Genomic DNA, 18,038 nt, shown 5'->3' with positions numbered 1-18,038 from the left:
GAAAACTTAGTGTCGTTTGACGAGATTTGAACCCAGGACCTTCCGTTAAGATCAACGTGTATCTCTCAGCCCACCTTGCCAATCAAAGACATTTTTTTTAATAATTAATAATACACAGACACAATTTAACTCCATGACTTGCTAAAATTATTTTTTTGAAAGTTCGTTAAAATATAAGGTTTTATTTAACTACGAGGTGATAAAAATGGCATTTCTTCGGCAGTTTCAACCTGGTCTCACTTTGCCACGCTCGGCTGCTGGAGCACGACAGGCTGTCGACCGAGACGCTCATACCTTCATACCTAACTTAACATAAGGCTCAATTGAGATCAACAAGTAAAAATATGTATATATTACCGTTAAAAACCGCAAAACCTACAATTTGTCAGTGAATTGTGTGATTCTATTCATTGGTTACGCAATATTTAAGTCTGTCAAATTTCAACAACCCCGAAGTTGCTTCCGAAACTAAATGGTCGATAAACACTATCTTTACTACAATATTTACGACGAAATTTGTGACATTTAATAATTAAAAAAAAAATACCAAATTAACATTTCGTTATCACAGGCAAACAAACTCAATTCTCATAAATATTTATAAATTACTTTCAGTAGAATACATTAATACGCTTAAATTTTAAATACACAGTCATATTTACTTAAAAGAAGAAAAAACTGTGTTTTAATTTTTAGGGTACATTTTATGTCTTCAAAAATCATCATCTTAAGCTTAACACAGTTTTTTAAATTTATAATTAGGTTAAATGAAAGCAATAATATTTTTAATAATCTTAAACAATTATCTTATAAAGTTTTTAAAAAGATAAGTAACCATAAGTTACTTAAGTCACACACCGAAACGAGGTCGAAAAAATAAAAAATAAACTGTTACATTCAAAACACAATTACCCTAAATCACTAAAACATCGCGCAAAATGCGATTCAGAACGACAACTTTACGGATATTTGTAAAAAAAATACTAATAAACATACACATTCAAAAGAAAGCCAACGTAAACAAAATAATAAAATATCTTAACAAATTTACAGTTCAATTATATTCGTTCCTTTAAACTAATCGACGACGTAATGATAAATAATGATTCGATACAGTAAAACCTAATTAAAGTATATCATCACATAGACACTAAAATCTTTATACTACTACTACTACATGTCAACTAACAGAGGCACGCGTGCACTACTAATGATAATACCAATAATGACACAATAAATTGCCCGGTATCAGTGTAATCGAGTATGCAATTTCCAACTTCATATACAAGCTAGGCTTTGGGCCATTTAACTTGCAAATAATAAAGAAATATGTATAGCCCTAAGCTGCTGCCCTTCTGTATGCGAGCCTTACCTCAAGCGATTTAGTTCGTATTCATACCTACATATATTTTTATTCCCATTCAACGCCGCGACACATTGCTAGTTATATGTTATTAGAATAGTTATTGATTTCTTATCAAATCATATTATCGAATTGCATTTGTAACAGCAGTTTCAATTAACGATAATTTATAGACATAATCTATTTGGTGATAAGGAAATTGCTTTAAAAGCTATGCCTTTGTTAAAAAGTCTTATCCAATTAACTAAATTGCAACAGCGGGAACATAATTTATAATTTTTCATTAATGATTTATATCTATGTATTGTATTGTAATAAACTATTATTTATTTCGTTTTAGTTTTTATTTTCATTTTATTATTGTAATAGTTGTTATGTAATAATTCTCGAAATGATACTATCATATTCTTAGAAAGACAAGGTTTTAATTCGAATTATAATATATAACGTCTAAGGTTTACCTGAAGTTTACCTGAGGTTGGTTGGTAAATGATGAAACATTATTGTATAATTGTTAGTGACTTTCTAAAGAATTGCATTACAGTTGCAAATACAATAAAAGCCAACAATTTCAGGGAGACGGAAACATTTTTTATGTTACACGAGTAATAAGGCGGATGCGCAAATGAACCTGATAGAAATTGGTCACCACTGTCCAAAGATATTGGCACAAATATTAACCAAGTATTTCCCATACTTTTCATCAAATAAATGATACATCTTCTTCGTTTAAGATTTCTAATAACGACACCATATGCCACCTCGCTGATGATTAATCTACATATAACTTAAATTTTTCAGGACAAAATCGAGTTCAGGATTGGGTTCCGAGTGCAAAGAGCCTGTGCCGGCGCCCTCACCTGCTGACTCTGGTGTTTCTGAATTGGAGCGGGATCACCATGACTACAGGTATAATAAGTTACCTATATATTTATTCTTCACCATACTTACGTAAATTTATTTTTGTTTTTATAGATTTTATAAATTCTTAAAGTTGCGTCTTAAAAATGTCTTAATTATTTAGTTCATGAAAACTGTATTATTGTCTTCCTCAACATTAAACTGTCATATTAACATCAGATTACTATTAATCATAGAGTTGATTTTTGATTATTAGATATAATTTGCTTAAAATCTATATAAATATGTAAATGCAAAAGTAACTCTGTCTATCTGTTGCCCTTTCCCAACCAAACCAAATTTAGTATGAAGCAAGCTTGGACTCCAATGAAAGTTTTAGGCTACATTTTTATCCCTATTACCTGTCGATAACTAGTATCAAATATTTTTCTAAGTTCCAATCTTTACGGACTCATTTCATTATACCTTACTTGTAACACGACTTTCGATGATGACTTTTGATGCGTGTATCCATTAAATGGTACAATTTTACAATCTATGGATTACGAATATAATTTATGCTATAAAACAGAAAACTGCGCCTTCCACGGTTAAAGATTTCATTGCATTATACATCAGGAAATCCATAAACGCTTTAAAAAATTATAATAACAATTATGCAAGTGTTATTTACCGTAGACATAAAATTAATTTGACATGAACGTTAGTTGTGCTTATAATTTAAATATTACTTCAACTTCGGAGAATATTTCGACTAGGTTTGGTTTCCAAATCACAGTAAGCCTTGTTTATTACAAGTTGAACTAAAAATTCGATAATCACAAATGCAAAATTTTAATCGTTACTTCTAATGTATATTTACACTTGTACATCGTATGTGAAACAGAGTTGGTACAGTAATAGAATAATATATTTCTTGTAATGTAATATATGAATTAATTACAAAATAGCTTGATGCATGTCCGTATCTTAGGAGGAAGTAGGAAGCTAAGCTATAACAATAAAGAAGTTCTTTCTAGTTGTTAATGTAAGGAATTCGCAGTACGTAGTTATAAGTTTATTATTAATTTATTATTCTCATTATATAATACGATATAAATCTTGCACAATTTTTCTAATATATTTAGTAAAATAATATGATTGAGTCTTTCATATAAATGTAGTCGTAAAATATCGTCGGATGGGAAAACAACGGGCGATCTGTGTCAATATTTTTTTTTACGAAATTTACGATTTCTACGAGAATGCTACCGACTAGTGCGTGTGCGACAAAAGTGAATGGTTTGAAAATGTCAATGCATTACGTGTGTGAATTTAGCGACTCAACTGCATGTCACAAATGAAATTCTGTTCTAGCAGCGTCCAATATAGTTCTACAGTTCTTTAAAAGTTTTAATGAAAGTTCCGCTACGGTAAAATAACAGTTGAAAAAATGAGACGCTAACTTCGCAAATAAACGATAGCATCTCATCGAAAAAGGAAACCTAATAATATTGCGAACGAATGTCACGATTGCAGTTCAACGGACCGCCTGCGCGGGCACGACGTGCGCCTGCGAGCGCCGCGCCTCATGCTGCAGAGCTACGGCGCGCGGTCGCGGGACGAGCGCGACGCCGAGCTGGCGCGCGTGCGCCGCGACCGCGCGCTGCTGCGCCAGCGCCTCGAGGACACCGAGTGGAGCCTGTGCCAGCGCGCCGGCGAGATCGCGCTGCTCAAGACGCAGCTCAAAGATGCCCAGGTACGACGCCGCGACTGTCGCCCATGGCCCATCCCTGAGTTATTTTATTATCGTACCAGATGCTCGTCCCGATTTCACTCGGTTATATTACAGTCGGTCAGATTTATGTGAAACTCTAATCGTTGACACTTGCAGCGGAAATTCTCAAAATCGATATTTTTTCCCCTTTTCGCAACATTTATAATATTATTATAAATGTCAGTAGACGATGTTTGTTTTACTATGTAAAGTGGTCCCCGCATATAGACAATGTCATGTAAAATTATTTATCACACCATGGTTCCGCCCGTTTGTCTAAGATATGTCTCAAATTGGATCACAGCAATATGATAATATGATGATGGGTACTCACTAAGTCTCCCCGCTTCATCATATTACTTATCTATAAAGTCCTAAAGTTTTCAATTTAGTGAAGCTTTATTGTAAACAACTAAGAGAGTAATCTAAATAATTGCACCAGTAGGAAAGTGATAGGAAATATGTATGTCGGATAAATGTTAAAATATTTCTTGTCTCAATTTGGTTTTAAAAAAATCTTAAAAAAATAATTTTCCTTACGGTTTTTCTATTATAGTTTTGCTATAGCAAAACTATAATAGAACATATAATAGCAATAATTTTTAGTTTTTTAAATTTGACATTTTAATTTATCATTCCAGAACGAACAAACCGCCAAAGGTCACGAATACCTTACACTGAAAGCCGACTGTCGCCAACTCAGGGAAGCTCTAGACAAGAAAGACAAAGAGACGTCGAGACTACGAGCAGAATCTGAAGAGAAAGACAAATCTTTAAAAAGATTGCAAGCCGAAGTCGACAGACTGACGAACGATTTGATGGAGAAAGTAACCGAAATGTCAAAAACTAAAGAGAGCAATAAAAGCGAAATAGAAAAATTAAAAACAGAAGTAAAAGAACTGAGACAGGAACTCTCCGACGTATCCCTCAGCGGATACGAAGGGATCGAATGTGGGAGGACCATGAGGGGAATTTACGACGTTTGCAAAACGAATGAGTATCACTGGACCTCGAGCGACAGCGCTCTAGAGGACGCCGAGGTGCAAAGACTCAACGGAGAGCTGCCGGACTCGTGCGGGGACTCGTGCCCCGCCAGCGCCCTGGTCGACCGGCTCAAGTGCGAGGTGGAGAATAAGGAAGCCCAGTTTAACAACGAAAGAAGGAAATGGTCGGAGGAGAAGGACAAAGTTCTGAGATACCAGAAACAGTTACAGATGAACTACGTGCAAATGTTCAAGAGATCTCGCACCCTCGAGGCCGAAATCGACGGCCTGAGGCTAGAATTAGAACTCTGCAATAAGAATATGAAGAATCTGAACCAACACAAAACCATAGAGTTGTAAATGTACCAAATTATATAGTTTAATATTTATTTATGTTTACTAATGCTTGTGTAAATAATTTGCGTCCTCTTGCCGCGTGGTCTCGATGGTTGTCAGTTATGGAATTGTCTTGCTATTGTTTAAAGATAGATCTGATTGGTTTATTGTCATTATCTTTCTTGCTCTCGTGAGTAAGAGATAGAAATCTATCAAGTGAAGAGTATAGATATATCCTAGTGTCTTTGATTTAATACTACTGAACTTTTTATTTAATTTTTAAATACTCAGCTGGCAATTTATTTAATATCACATTTATAAATTAAATTATTGTACATTTACTAGCATAATAAAATACGTAAATTTAGGCGAAGATTAAACAATATTTTTTAAAAAATATTAAAGCTATTGTAGATAATATTAATAATAATGTTTTAATTACATAATTTTGTTTTATTTGAAATGAAAGAGCGTTTTTTTGTTATGATTTTTATTGTTCTATTTAAAACGAGCAGATTGTGCAGGTGAGCTTATACTAAATACCTTACGTTGAGATCAAACAAACTTAAAAAAAATTGAACACATGAAAACCTCTCGAGGTTACTTCCAAACATTTATTTTCTATCCATTTCTACTAAATTTGTACAATAAATAGATTTATTGAGAAACAGAATATATGCCAAAAAATATTTCATAAAAAAATTAAAATATTTTTAAAATCGAAAATGGAATGCAACTCACCTATTAGAATGGTTAGCCTTTACCCATAGACGAAAAAAAATGCAATAAATTAAACAGATTAACTCGATAAAATTAATTTTACAACCAAATATAAAAACATTTTTAATACATTTAGCATTAGCAGCCCGTAAATGTCCCACTGCTGGGATAAAGGCCTCCTCTCCCTTTGAGGAGAAGGTTTGGAGCATATTCCATTGATACAATTAATACAATTATATTTAATTCAACCTATTTACTGTACAGGTTCTTTTGAAATGGAAAAATATTTTTGTTAATTTTCACACTCTTAAAATTTAGCCTTTAAATTAGCGAGACCTAAATTCCTAGATCTAAAATTGAATATTTCTCCTTGTTGCTTGAATCCGACTTTGTTTCGGACAGACTTCGCTGGTTCAACCTAAAATAATAATAATATTTATCAAGTCACAAATTTAAAATCTCTATAAACATTTTTTTATCATTATACTGCTTATTTCCTTTAACTTTCGACAAAAAATAATGATACCCTTTGTATATAAAAATAGTAAAATAATTAAAAAAAATCATATTCAAAAATACTTGATTATAGAAATAAATTAATTTTAAATTATTATATTAGGTACATTTGTCGTCACAAATTCTTGAGTTGAATTGAACCCTTTGCCCTTATAATCAGATACCTGAGTCACATCACCAACAGTTGGCCGTTTTCTCCACTTGTACCACCAATACTCCACGCCCAATGTCACACAAGCCAAACCAATACCCATGAAAATCACAATAAAAACCCCGCCGATGTTCTGAATTGAGATGCCGTCTGATTGGTCATCTTGTTTCTCGCATTTTATGGCTTTTGGATTATTATTCCACCAATTCTCTTTCAACTTTTCCAGTTTACGCTTGTTGAGGAGCTGCAGAATCCTAGATGAAGTATGTTATAGAATTATTTTAATTACAAGTTACAAACAGATATACAAAAATATCCTAACACTTTAAAACAGGCAAATGCACAGGAAGGTGGATATTAGATGTAAGATTTAAGACTTTTTCATTGGTTACTCATACCTTATATATTATATGCAATAATTGGCATAAAGCGAATGTATAGGTCTATATTTTTATTTGCGTTTTTAAAAAAAATACATTACATCAAATCTACAATCTACGTTCCAGATAGCGTTCGATACTCAATTTCTTTACCTAAATAAATACAAATATAAAAAAAAAAAAATTTCATTAATTTTATTATCGTAAAACAATTTAGATCTATTCAGTATTTTGTGTGAGTCGCCATTATTAAATACCATTACACAAATAAAAGAAATACATTTCAAATTGATTAAATTATCGTAAATTAATTATTCTCTTTGAACGTAATATTCTAATTTAACAATAATAGACGTTTACAAAACACAAACAGTTATTTTACAACAAATGCGACGTCGGTCACTTATTTATGCATTATACATGAACTCATGACATTAGCCGACATGTTATGTATGAAAATCGCTCTACCGTCATTGAAAATGCATATGTATTCGTTTGATCTTTGCTTTGAAGGTGGCTTCAGGGAAACAATTACCATATAAAATATTAATACAGATAAAAAATATATTCCACAGATAAAAGAAAACAGTAAGAAATATAGTCTTGTAATTTAAACAATTTCTTATCATTTCCAATCTAGAAAAAAAAATATTATAAAGAAAAACTTAGTTGTTAAAGTTTCTGGCTGCTTTCCGACATTTAAGTAAATCATATTAATGTTATATTTTAATGAGTTACATACACATATATGTTAAAGTGGTAATTGTAAGAAACTGCTACACTATAGGTCAAAGGTTTAAATATTTATAGAACTATTTATATTTTTAGTGTTATTAGTGGTTAAATAAGAATATATTACGAGTATGTATATAGTACCTAACAATGAAACACTATTCTGAATAATTACTTACGCGTTGTTAAACTGGTCTTTAAGCGGTGAACCTTGCTGAACAGCTATAGCATATGGCTTTCTAGAAAATTCATCACCAACCATTTGTAGATCGCAGCTCGTCAAAACGTGGTATCTTACGTCTGTGGCGTCTCCCAGCCAAGCGAAACCTTCGCTGGAACTCTTCGATGCTCTGACGCGTTCTATCGCTTCTTCTATAGAATTCGGAAGACCGGCTTCTTTCATGGCTTGCCACATTTTACTGTATTTATCACTTACAGGGTAATCCCAAACTGCGAGCTTTGCACGCTCTACATCACTTAAGCTATCGTTTAGACTCATTTCTTTCCATATCCTGAAATTACAGTACGTTCCTTGTATACATCAAAACTATGATTAAATAGACAGGATAAAAAAAGTTTATTTTAACAAAATTATATTTTTATTATTATTTTATATTTATTTTCAAATAAAAATTCCGGTGAGATATTACAATATAGCATCAACAAGTAGGTACCTACGATATAGACCTACTAACTATCGCCTCCACATGAAAGTGGCGCCTTCACAATATATCTCATATTAGCATATTTTAAATTTAAAAATTTTGTCTCTCTGTATTAAGTGATTTTGTCTTTATCAACTATTTATTATATGTATATATATGATAATTATTTACAGTTTTCGACATAAATCGCTACTATTAACAGATAGACAATGAGATTTGAACAAAGTCAATTTTAATACTTTTTACTAATTTGACATACTTCTAACAACAACAAACATTATTTTACGTCTGGTTAAAATAATATTAAGAGTCTGCTTTCTTTGTTACCTCAACGGCTTCAAATCGATCGAGTATAAAAAAAAATCAGCATATTAAACTCATCAATTTAAATATACTGATTATTATTATTATCAACATCAAATCCAATAAGATAACTCATTTTTATTCAATTATAACTCATTACATTGCATAACTTACGCATTCATCGTTCATCGCATTTCCTTTTTAGAACACTTTACTAAAGATACTAATCATAAAGTCTTTTTGCAACGTAAAATCATTGCATGCGATTATGATTACGAGTTAGCCAAGTGAATTAAAACATCGTAATTAAACCTGCACAACCATCATTTGAGTATCATAGTGGAAGCTGAGCCTGAGGAAATCCTCCTCAAAGGGATGCCTAAACCAGTATGACATTCACAGGCTGATTTTTATGATTAAATATATACCTATATATATATATGTTAGTCATGTGTTAATCCTGAATGTATTAATAATTCGTATATATATAATACGCTTAGTTATCATTAAAAGTCTACTATTAGTTTTAGAAAAGAAATAGCACAAAAATGAGATTAACTGTCGCGAAACAGTAAATAGGCACCACCACCACCACCCTCCAAAATCTTTATAAGAAACACGATGCGTGTTGCCAGACAAAACGTAACAAAAGGTTTATTGATTTTAAAAAGTGAAAATCGTATACATTTTTATAACCACCAACATAATAAAGGACGACCTCTAAGACTTTGTGAATTATTTTCGTATCTAATGTAAAGTCGGAAAAATATGTTATCTTGGTTGCTTGACCGATAAAAAGATAAAGTTGTTTGATACAAAGATATCTTAACGTGTGAAAACAAATTCCATTGATAAATACACGAGCTATTTTTAAATTGTTTTAAGATAACATTTAGGCTTATAGCCGTATAAGAATAAGAGTTTGTTCCGTTAATCTCCTTTGTTTATTATCATCGTAGTGACATAGACTACAGAATATATTTTTTCCCGAGACGAGCAAATAGGTCAACCAAATAGACAGTGATTTTCTTTTCTTTCTTATGAGAGTACATCTGTGTGTTCTTTTGGAAATGGCTTCTCATAGAAATCGTATAGGACGCCGTCATATTGACAGTTAGTTTGAAAAGCAATTGTTTCTAGTTAACAAGCTGATGAAAGGGTCCCGTAAGAAGTAAAAGCACACATACGCAGCAGGCATATGAAATTGCTAAATTAAATTTGATGCTGTTAATGTAAAAATTAATGTAGGTGGATAGAATTAAAAAAAAACCATCATTCGACTAGCACACGTCGCACATGTCTTCATAAGTCACTTAGAAGCACAAATTACAAATCACCTAGACTCACATAGTTATGTTGTTCACAAAGTAACATAACACTTGATCACATTATAGTACTTATCCCACCAATATAATAAAAATAATGTAATAAATTAAAAAAATATATATACATTAATTATTATTTTATTCTTAATTCTTATTAATATACTTTATTGTATGCTACAAATATAATACAGAAATATCTTTGGACTAAGGAAATTAATAATAATTGATGTGTGGCGGACATATAACTAAGTAGGCATTTCTTCCAGACAACCCAATCTGAGCGAAATTTAAAAAAAAACATAATCCTAAATGAAGGGAAATATTTACACACTAATAGAAATACTTAATAAATTATTAAAAAAAAATCTCTATTCCTCTCGCAAATAAAACGATAAGTGTTAAAATGTAGACACGGATCATACAGGGCACTTTGTGAACGTCATACTATAGTCAAGGTAATATTAAATATTTAATAGGGTCTTAACACTTACTCGTAAAATTTTACTTCAATGTTGGCCATCCTCTCGAAATACGTCATAGCTGACGAACCGTTTAACGGCGCGTACTGTATCTTATACTGTTTCGAGAGGTCGTCTAAAGATTCAATAGGAGTGTCCAGGCGGGAAACAGTTAGGAAAGCCGCTAGATTTGCTGTGTAAGATGCTATTATGATGAAGCTAAAAATGGGAAAATGTATACTTATAAATTTTTTACGAGATTACTACAATTTATCCGTCTATACAATGTTATATTTAAATACAGTTGTGGGTCAAATTTTGCAACTGAATTTTATACATACCTGGTGCTGGTCATAATACAAACTAGAACGCTATGAAATTTAGTATTTATTTGGTAAGTAAGTAAGTATGCAGTTGGAGTACTTTTTTTTAGCTATAATAATACATGCTCCCCTAGTTTTAGTTAGAATATACCTATTAGAAATAGAAATAGAAAAAAAAATACTACAAATTAATTTTGATAAGCAATTTTAACCAGTTGTGATTTAGTTGGGGTACATAAAGTTTTAATTACTAATAAAAAACTTTACCCAAAAAGCCACCAAGTAGCAGCAAGCAGTCTTCCGGAGAGGTTCTTCGGAGCTTCCCCGCCTCCCTGTGGGGTTAGTGACGTCATACAGAACCAGAGACACTCCTTCAGTGTAAACTCTCGCTTTTCTTCGTCATCTCTATATTTTTCGCGATTGTTTTGGTAACTATAAGGACTCCATTTATCAAATATCCACATAAGAAAACTGAAAATTATATTTGTAATTAAAATATGTAATATTAATTAATTAAGCTTTTTTAGTGTTTCTTGTCTGTGGGGGTTTTTATAGTTCAATCAAAAACATGCTATTTTTTATAAATAATTATTGACAGCAACAACCGAGGACTAAATATGCACAATGAAGTTCAAGACAACCCATTACACGAGTATTATGTCCAGACGGACTAAAAATATCTGGATTATTCCAACACATTAAGTAATACAGACAATACAGTTGACAAAGGGCAATTCAAACTGCGACAGATTAATGAAAAAATAAACAATATACAACTTACTATTTTTAAGTTAAATATTTAACGCTCTTGGCAGATGACAATTTAAACATTTTAAAATACTAAGAGTATTTTAAAATGTTAAATGTCCGTCATCTAAGTATTACATTACCTATTATTTGCTAAATAGCAAATTCTTTACATGGTGTTGGATATCATTAAATTATTTATATACTGTGTCAGGGCTTTAACGACGATATCAATGTCGGGCGGGCATGGGAATAATGAAGGTGAAATACATAAAGTCAAATATATGAGTTGGCAAATAGTATGTGGCAATATCATATAGTTATTTATTTTATTTTGAATAAATAAAAAAAAAAAAAAAACAAAATATGCCATAAATGCCAAAAAAGATGTGTAAATTTAAATTATATTTAAAAACCTCCAGTCATTATTTTAAGGTAAAACTACATATAATCATTCTATGCAATGGTGAATATATGCAGGACCGCGACCTTATGCACTGAAATAAAAAAAAAAAACATTGACGTTTTTTAGATAATTATTTTTGGATATTTAAACATGCCGCCCGGGCCCTTTATACCCCGCCCTGTATGACCTAAAAGAACCTGATTGGATGTTTGGAACATATGACATTTTTGAAGCTTACTTTCTCTTAATATCTTTCTTTTGTACTTTTTCAAGTACAATTGTTAAATTGCACTTGAAAAAGTACAAGAAAAAGATTTAATTAAAATATTATTATTATAATATAAATAATTAAATATATAATATTATCACGTCTGAATGAAAATATTAAAAGTTTTGTAACCAATATGAATTTATTATTTAACCGACCCAACAATGTTGCTTTCGACATAGAAATGAATATTCACTCGAGCGAACGTTCTTCAGTGTGAACGGCCTGGAACATTCCACACAATTCCAACTAAAAGCTTATTCCATGAATACATGTCGCTATAGGTTTCAGTTGTATGTATGAATATTCATGTGGATAAAAACCTTACCCGCTTTTTATTTGTAATCGAATGAAAAAAATATAGCACGTAGAAAATTTCAATGACACTACTATACTTCCTAGACAATTAATTAGCACTCTTTGATAACAAGTTCCATCGACAAATGAAATACTTGTTTGCCTTTTCAATTTACATATTAAACTAAAGATCCGTCTATGTGATCTAATTTATTTGATACAAAACATATACGTTGAATTTAAAACCTTTTGTTTTAATTCTATTTTTACGAGTCAATTAATCATAAATAATTTAAAAAAAATAGTTTTTAAATTATTGTTAAAAATTTTTTGCATTTTTATGACCATTCTTTTCGACTTGTTAAAAATTATAAGTTATTAATAAATATTTTTGAGTTTAAATTGAATTAAAATATAATATTAAAAAATATATATAAATTTCAAATTGTTACTAAAAGTCAGAAGAAAATCGTAGCTATAACCATTAGATTTATTACAATATGATTATCACGGCTACCGAGTATGATTAGTTATTCCTAGTTCGACCTCGTTCGACAAAATCAGATAAGAAATACATAATGGATTCAGGTGGGCATCGGTCTATTGATCGCATGAAATATAATGGCATAGTGTTATATTAAAATTGTATGACAACTGTCTGGCAAAAAGGCTCCTGTTTAAATTACTGCCCGGAACGGTCATAAATCTGTCCTATACGTGGATAAGTATATTTGTTGGATCTTTTTTCATGCCGATTTTCTGGTCTTTAATAGCGAGACTAGGCAAATAGTTCACTCTGCCATATCATAAGTCATATGCCATGCCAAGTCATAAGGCAAAACGACACCTATGACGTTTTTCATGGCGTCTTTAATACAGTATTTCTTAAAGCGGATTGTTTGGAATTCAAACTGAACAACTCTGTGAAAGAAAAACCGATGACGACGCGAGTTCATATCAGGACAAGTACTATTGTTATAGTTTCGCATGCTAATTAGTATTTACATCTCGTGCTCGTTTGGCGAGAAAAATATAATCTGGGCATGCTTGCATGTATATCCAATAACCTCCCCTTAAAAACACAGTCTCCTCCGAAACAGACGGATTGATATTGCCCGGCGGTGGGTCAATTAGGAACTTGTTCGTGATATTTATGTAGGTATGAATTACTATATCCTTAGCGTGTTGATTGTTTGGAATGACTGTTAAATTTAACTTGGTGTTTATAATATATTGCTTGTGTAGAATGTGCGCGCCTTCACGACTTCCTGTTACAAACTTCCGTCCCTTTAACAAAGTCACTCTTACAGATTGCAGAATAGCGAAAAAATATGTAAAACATAGAAAAGGGAAAAAAGTAAATTAACAGCCTGTGAATGTTGCGTTGCTGGATTAAGGCCTCCTCTCCCTTTGAAGAGAAGGTAAGGAGCTTATTGCGTCAAGCTGGTCGGGATATACATGTGATAGAATAATATCATTAAAAATAGAAACATGCAAGTTTCAACGCTGAGGATTTTAAAAGTGTTTTATTGAAATAGATAACTAATTACTTAAACTGTACGATATTTTTCTTTTAAATTTAATTATGTTCCATTTATATTCGCGATATAATTATAATTAATTTCTTATCTTCTGTAGTCTTTGGAATCTTACACTTATATTTATTTTTCTTTTACGGATTATTAGCTGACTATAGTTACTATCAACCTATAAAAGTTGATTGTAGCTATGGTCAGATGTATGTCAGAACTAACTATTAAGTACAAGGCTTTAACTACGGCATTTATTCTAGAACATAGAGCATTCTTAACCTGAAAACATGTTATAGATATCAATATCACACAAAATCCACAAGTTATGTTATATTAATAGATTATTTTAATTATTATTTCAAATCTAAAGATTCTTTTTTTTTAAAGATCCGTTTTTAAATAAAAAAAAAAAAAATAAGAAACGGGTTTTAACACAAAAATATCAAAAGTTCTGAATTAAACTGGCACCTCGATTATTATCGCTCCATTTTAGTGTATCTTAAAGTTAATGTCAACAATATGATATATATTTTATTTTATTTTCAGTAGGACTACCAAAAGTAGATACAATATCACATTTAAAAAATTTCATTTCATAATTATCTTGGCAAATGTTCTACTATTTATAGATAGTCTCACCATGCACTATCACATTACATAAAATGTATTAAAAATATAAATCAAACATGCTCTCATCTTAGAGATGATAATTAAAATACACTTTTTAAACTATTATTTATACATAAATCTTCATTACATAATATAAAACAAAGTCGCTTACCGCTATCTGACCCTATGTATGCTTAGATCTTTAAAATTACACAACGGATTTTGATGCAGATTTTTTAATAGATAGATTGATTCAAGAGTAAGTTTTATATGTATAATACATGCACAATATAGTAGAGAAACACTGATTAATTAGAGGTTTCTTAAGCGATGTCGTAAATAAACACTTTTTTTGCGTTTACATTGCAAACGCTCGCTGAACCCTATTTTTTTCCTAATTGCGTTCTATATAATCTGGTATAAAAGAAGTTACTTGTATTACGGGAATTAATCTGAGGGACATTTCAGTTAATCAACATTATTGCAAACTATATATGTATAAAATTGTCATAAAATATATAAAATAGTATATTAAACAATCATATTGAAAAAGGTAGGTAATTAAATTTAAACAATAGTACCTAGTGTTTATCAAAAAATAAATATATGTAGTTATAGTTTATATTATTTATGTGGCATTGTATTAGTCATAGAAAAAAATGTTATGATATATACGGATATCAACTAAATGGCGTAAGTCCTATATATAACAACATTGTCCGTGCTTACATTGTGTTTATTCGCAGAACTCGGGCCGGCACTATCCTTCAGTCGTCTAGTACGTCTAGATAAGCTAATTTATAAATATTTTAAATGCTGTGTTGCCATGCGTGATATCTATTTTTAAACTCACCTCGTAAAAAAATATGCCGCTAAAATAGACAGCCAGACATCGTTTTCCAAAACAGTGAGAAACTTGAACAATGACGTAGGTGTAATTGGTAGCTTCATTAGAATTGTTATTCCAACCAAATCGTAATATGGTACAGTAAAATCAACCACATTTTCTCTTTCTGCCATCACTGATAATGATGTAAGCCCGATATCAGCCCTTTTTTCGATCAATTCTTTTATTATCCCATTCCAATTTCCATTTTCATCCATAGTACCAAAATTACCATCCGGCGACAGTGATATTTCATAATCAAATTTAACAATTTGTCGAATTTCCTCGATCAGGTCAATACAATAACCTTTAAAACCTTTCGGTGATTCGTCATCTCTTATAATAAATGGTTGTTGCTGCAAGCAATTAATATTATTGAGATATACCTATTTGTATTTTAAAATAAATATACCAAACGTTGGAAGATAAAATAAAAACGTTACACATTAAAAAGCTAATAATGACATGATTGTTTACGCAAGTGTATCTAAGTAAGCGACTGAATTTTATCAAAAGATGTTTAAACAATATCAGAGTTCATTAACCCACCTCAACTGTTATAATTCTGTACACAAGCTGTGCTGAATAATCACTCATATTATCAGGGTCTGTTAAAGATAATGGATTTAACAGCCCAGCTTTCCATGAACCTAAAGACCTACTTCCGATGGATGCTCCATCTTTAATAGTAACCGCTGTTAAATCTGTGCTAAATTCCATGAAACTTCTACCGTTCATAGGGTCATCTTCCGGAATATAAAAGGGAGCATAGGTAGGCGTTTCTTTTACCTACGATAATAGTTACAAAATTATTAACAATCGTTTAACTAAAGAGAAGAATAAAAGGAAGGTTAATCAGGGGAGCATTCTTATTACACAATTCAAATTACAACAAATGAGGGAAGAAACAATTATGCGGATAATTTTAAAACTCATATTTTGCGTACCTCTTGGAATGCAGTTTTAAGATCCAAGATTCTGTTTGGAGTATTCTTACCATCATAATCGTCGCAATTGATATATTTCATATCATTTGGCCACTTGCCAGAGTCCAGCATCGATCTGGAAATTCATAAAATGTATGCTCATGGAAAATGCCAGGATATAATTAGATGATCTATATAACACGCGTGCGCTAAATTAGAAATAACCAACATTATGAATAGCAAAAGGTCATTACTTGATTGCTAAAAATGTTCGCAGGGAAAGGTCGAAATAAAAGGCAGACGTGATTTCAGGCTCCCCATTCATGCTGTATGTAGTTTTAATTTTTCCTAAGCGATCCCTACTTTTAACATCAGGCGTTGGTCTCATATAGACAATAGTGGCGTCTTTACATCCACAACCTATATCTCCTTTGTCTAAAGACAAGGCAAACCACGCAGTTTTTCTGCCGAAGTATTGGTTCTCGTTAGCTGCATCTAGAACGTTCTTTATGGTCCTCAAACCGCCGATGATAAAGAAATTAACTATATCGAGTTCTCGTAAACTTCTTAGTTGAGTCTTTATTTCATCCTTACTGAAACTTTTTACTGGGGTAATCACATGACGAGTTGGGATGTTTTGTAGCAGAGATTTGTATTTGTGATCCATAACTGCAACAAACATTTATAAAATACTCGAAATAAACGGTTTATATAAATCCAAATTACTTATATCCAATAATACTAACCGAAGTATTCATCAAAAATAATGGCAGCATTTGTAATATCTTGTTTGATAACAATCGCTCTAATTGATTCTGGTAGAATATCTGCAGGTGGCATGATTTGCAAGAGATATTTAGTTTGGTTTGTTGAAAGAGTACGCCATTGCCTTAAATCACCTGCTTGTCCGAAAGATCCAGAAATAGTTGGCAGTGCCAATGCCGCGGTAAACGATTTAATAGTTTCGGAACCAACTCCGGTCATGGTAAAATCTAACACGACGTGTGGCGTTTTCTTTGCCGACAACATGTCGTTATATTTTCTGCAAACTGATCGTAACATCTATTTAGTTACATACACTGTCATAAGTTATAATACCTTTACCTTTAAAGTGTTAAGCTATTAGTACAATCTGCTATACATATTATTTTATTGAGGATGAAATTGCAACGTAAATGGTTAAGACTTTAATTACCATTTTCTAAAAATGCCTTGGCGTCAGAGCGATTTCCCACCACTATAACAGGATCGACAGCAAGACCAAGACTAGGGTTACGCCTTACATACTCTTTAGCTACTTCAAAAGCTTTTTCAGCCAGTGCGTTATTTTCTTCATTTATAAGTACTAAAAATGTTTTTTTTTAATAGTAATAATTGTTTAATTTGTGGTTGTAATAACAATATAATGAACGAGTTTCAATATAACTTACAAACGTTAATATTTTGCGTGGTCTGTGAAATCGAAAATGGAATATTAAAATACACGCTCCAAAAG

The 18,038-nt window shown here is 31.6% G+C and overlaps 2 protein-coding genes across 3 annotated transcripts in view; one reads left to right on the top strand and one right to left on the bottom strand.

Moving 5' to 3' along the window:
* The window catches only part of LOC125066734 (leucine zipper putative tumor suppressor 2 homolog), a 90,564-nt gene extending 84,897 nt beyond the window's left edge, over nucleotides 1-5,667 (top strand). For both annotated transcript variants that reach the window (XM_047674979.1, XM_047674980.1), the window contains 3 exons: nucleotides 2,165-2,272; nucleotides 3,743-3,962; nucleotides 4,622-5,667. In XM_047674979.1, the coding sequence (XP_047530935.1) occupies nucleotides 2,165-2,272; nucleotides 3,743-3,962; nucleotides 4,622-5,323 (1,030 nt within the window). In that variant the 3' untranslated portion in view covers nucleotides 5,324-5,667. The remainder of the gene's footprint in view (nucleotides 1-2,164; nucleotides 2,273-3,742; nucleotides 3,963-4,621) is intronic.
* Nucleotides 5,668-6,250: 583 nt separating this feature from the next.
* LOC125066686 (ionotropic receptor 25a) lies at nucleotides 6,251-18,023 on the bottom strand. Its single transcript, XM_047674900.1, has 12 exons — nucleotides 17,974-18,023; nucleotides 17,739-17,888; nucleotides 17,290-17,592; nucleotides 16,798-17,212; nucleotides 16,565-16,679; nucleotides 16,167-16,406; nucleotides 15,585-15,973; nucleotides 11,140-11,343; nucleotides 10,583-10,768; nucleotides 7,978-8,310; nucleotides 6,700-6,940; nucleotides 6,251-6,437 (listed from the first exon to the last, which is right to left on the bottom strand). The coding sequence occupies exons 3-12, from the start codon at nucleotides 17,570-17,572 to the stop codon at nucleotides 6,327-6,329; spliced, it is 2,517 nt and encodes an 838-aa protein (XP_047530856.1). The 5' UTR covers nucleotides 17,573-17,592; nucleotides 17,739-17,888; nucleotides 17,974-18,023; the 3' UTR covers nucleotides 6,251-6,326.
* Nucleotides 18,024-18,038: the final 15 nt, after the last annotated feature.

Source organism: Vanessa atalanta, chromosome 10 (assembly GCF_905147765.1).
Source record: "Vanessa atalanta chromosome 10, ilVanAtal1.2, whole genome shotgun sequence".
Lineage (NCBI taxonomy): Eukaryota > Metazoa > Arthropoda > Insecta > Lepidoptera > Nymphalidae > Vanessa > Vanessa atalanta.
The sequence above is the reverse complement of the archived record's forward strand: the minus strand, read 5'-3'. Positions and strand labels throughout refer to the sequence as shown.

Bases quoted from the DNA above. Each gene is read 5' to 3' on its own strand.
- LOC125066686 (XM_047674900.1), bottom strand. From the start codon at position 17,572: ATGTTGTCGGCAAAGAAAACGCCACACGTCGTGTTAGATTTTACCATG. The intron at 10,769-11,139 runs GTAAAGTTTTTT...TCCCATTTTTAG, and splicing joins GCTACTTGGTGGCTTTTTGG to CTTCATCATAATAGCATCTT. The intron at 6,941-7,977 runs GTAAGTAATTAT...TACTTCATCTAG, and splicing joins AAAGACCAGTTTAACAACGC to GATTCTGCAGCTCCTCAACA.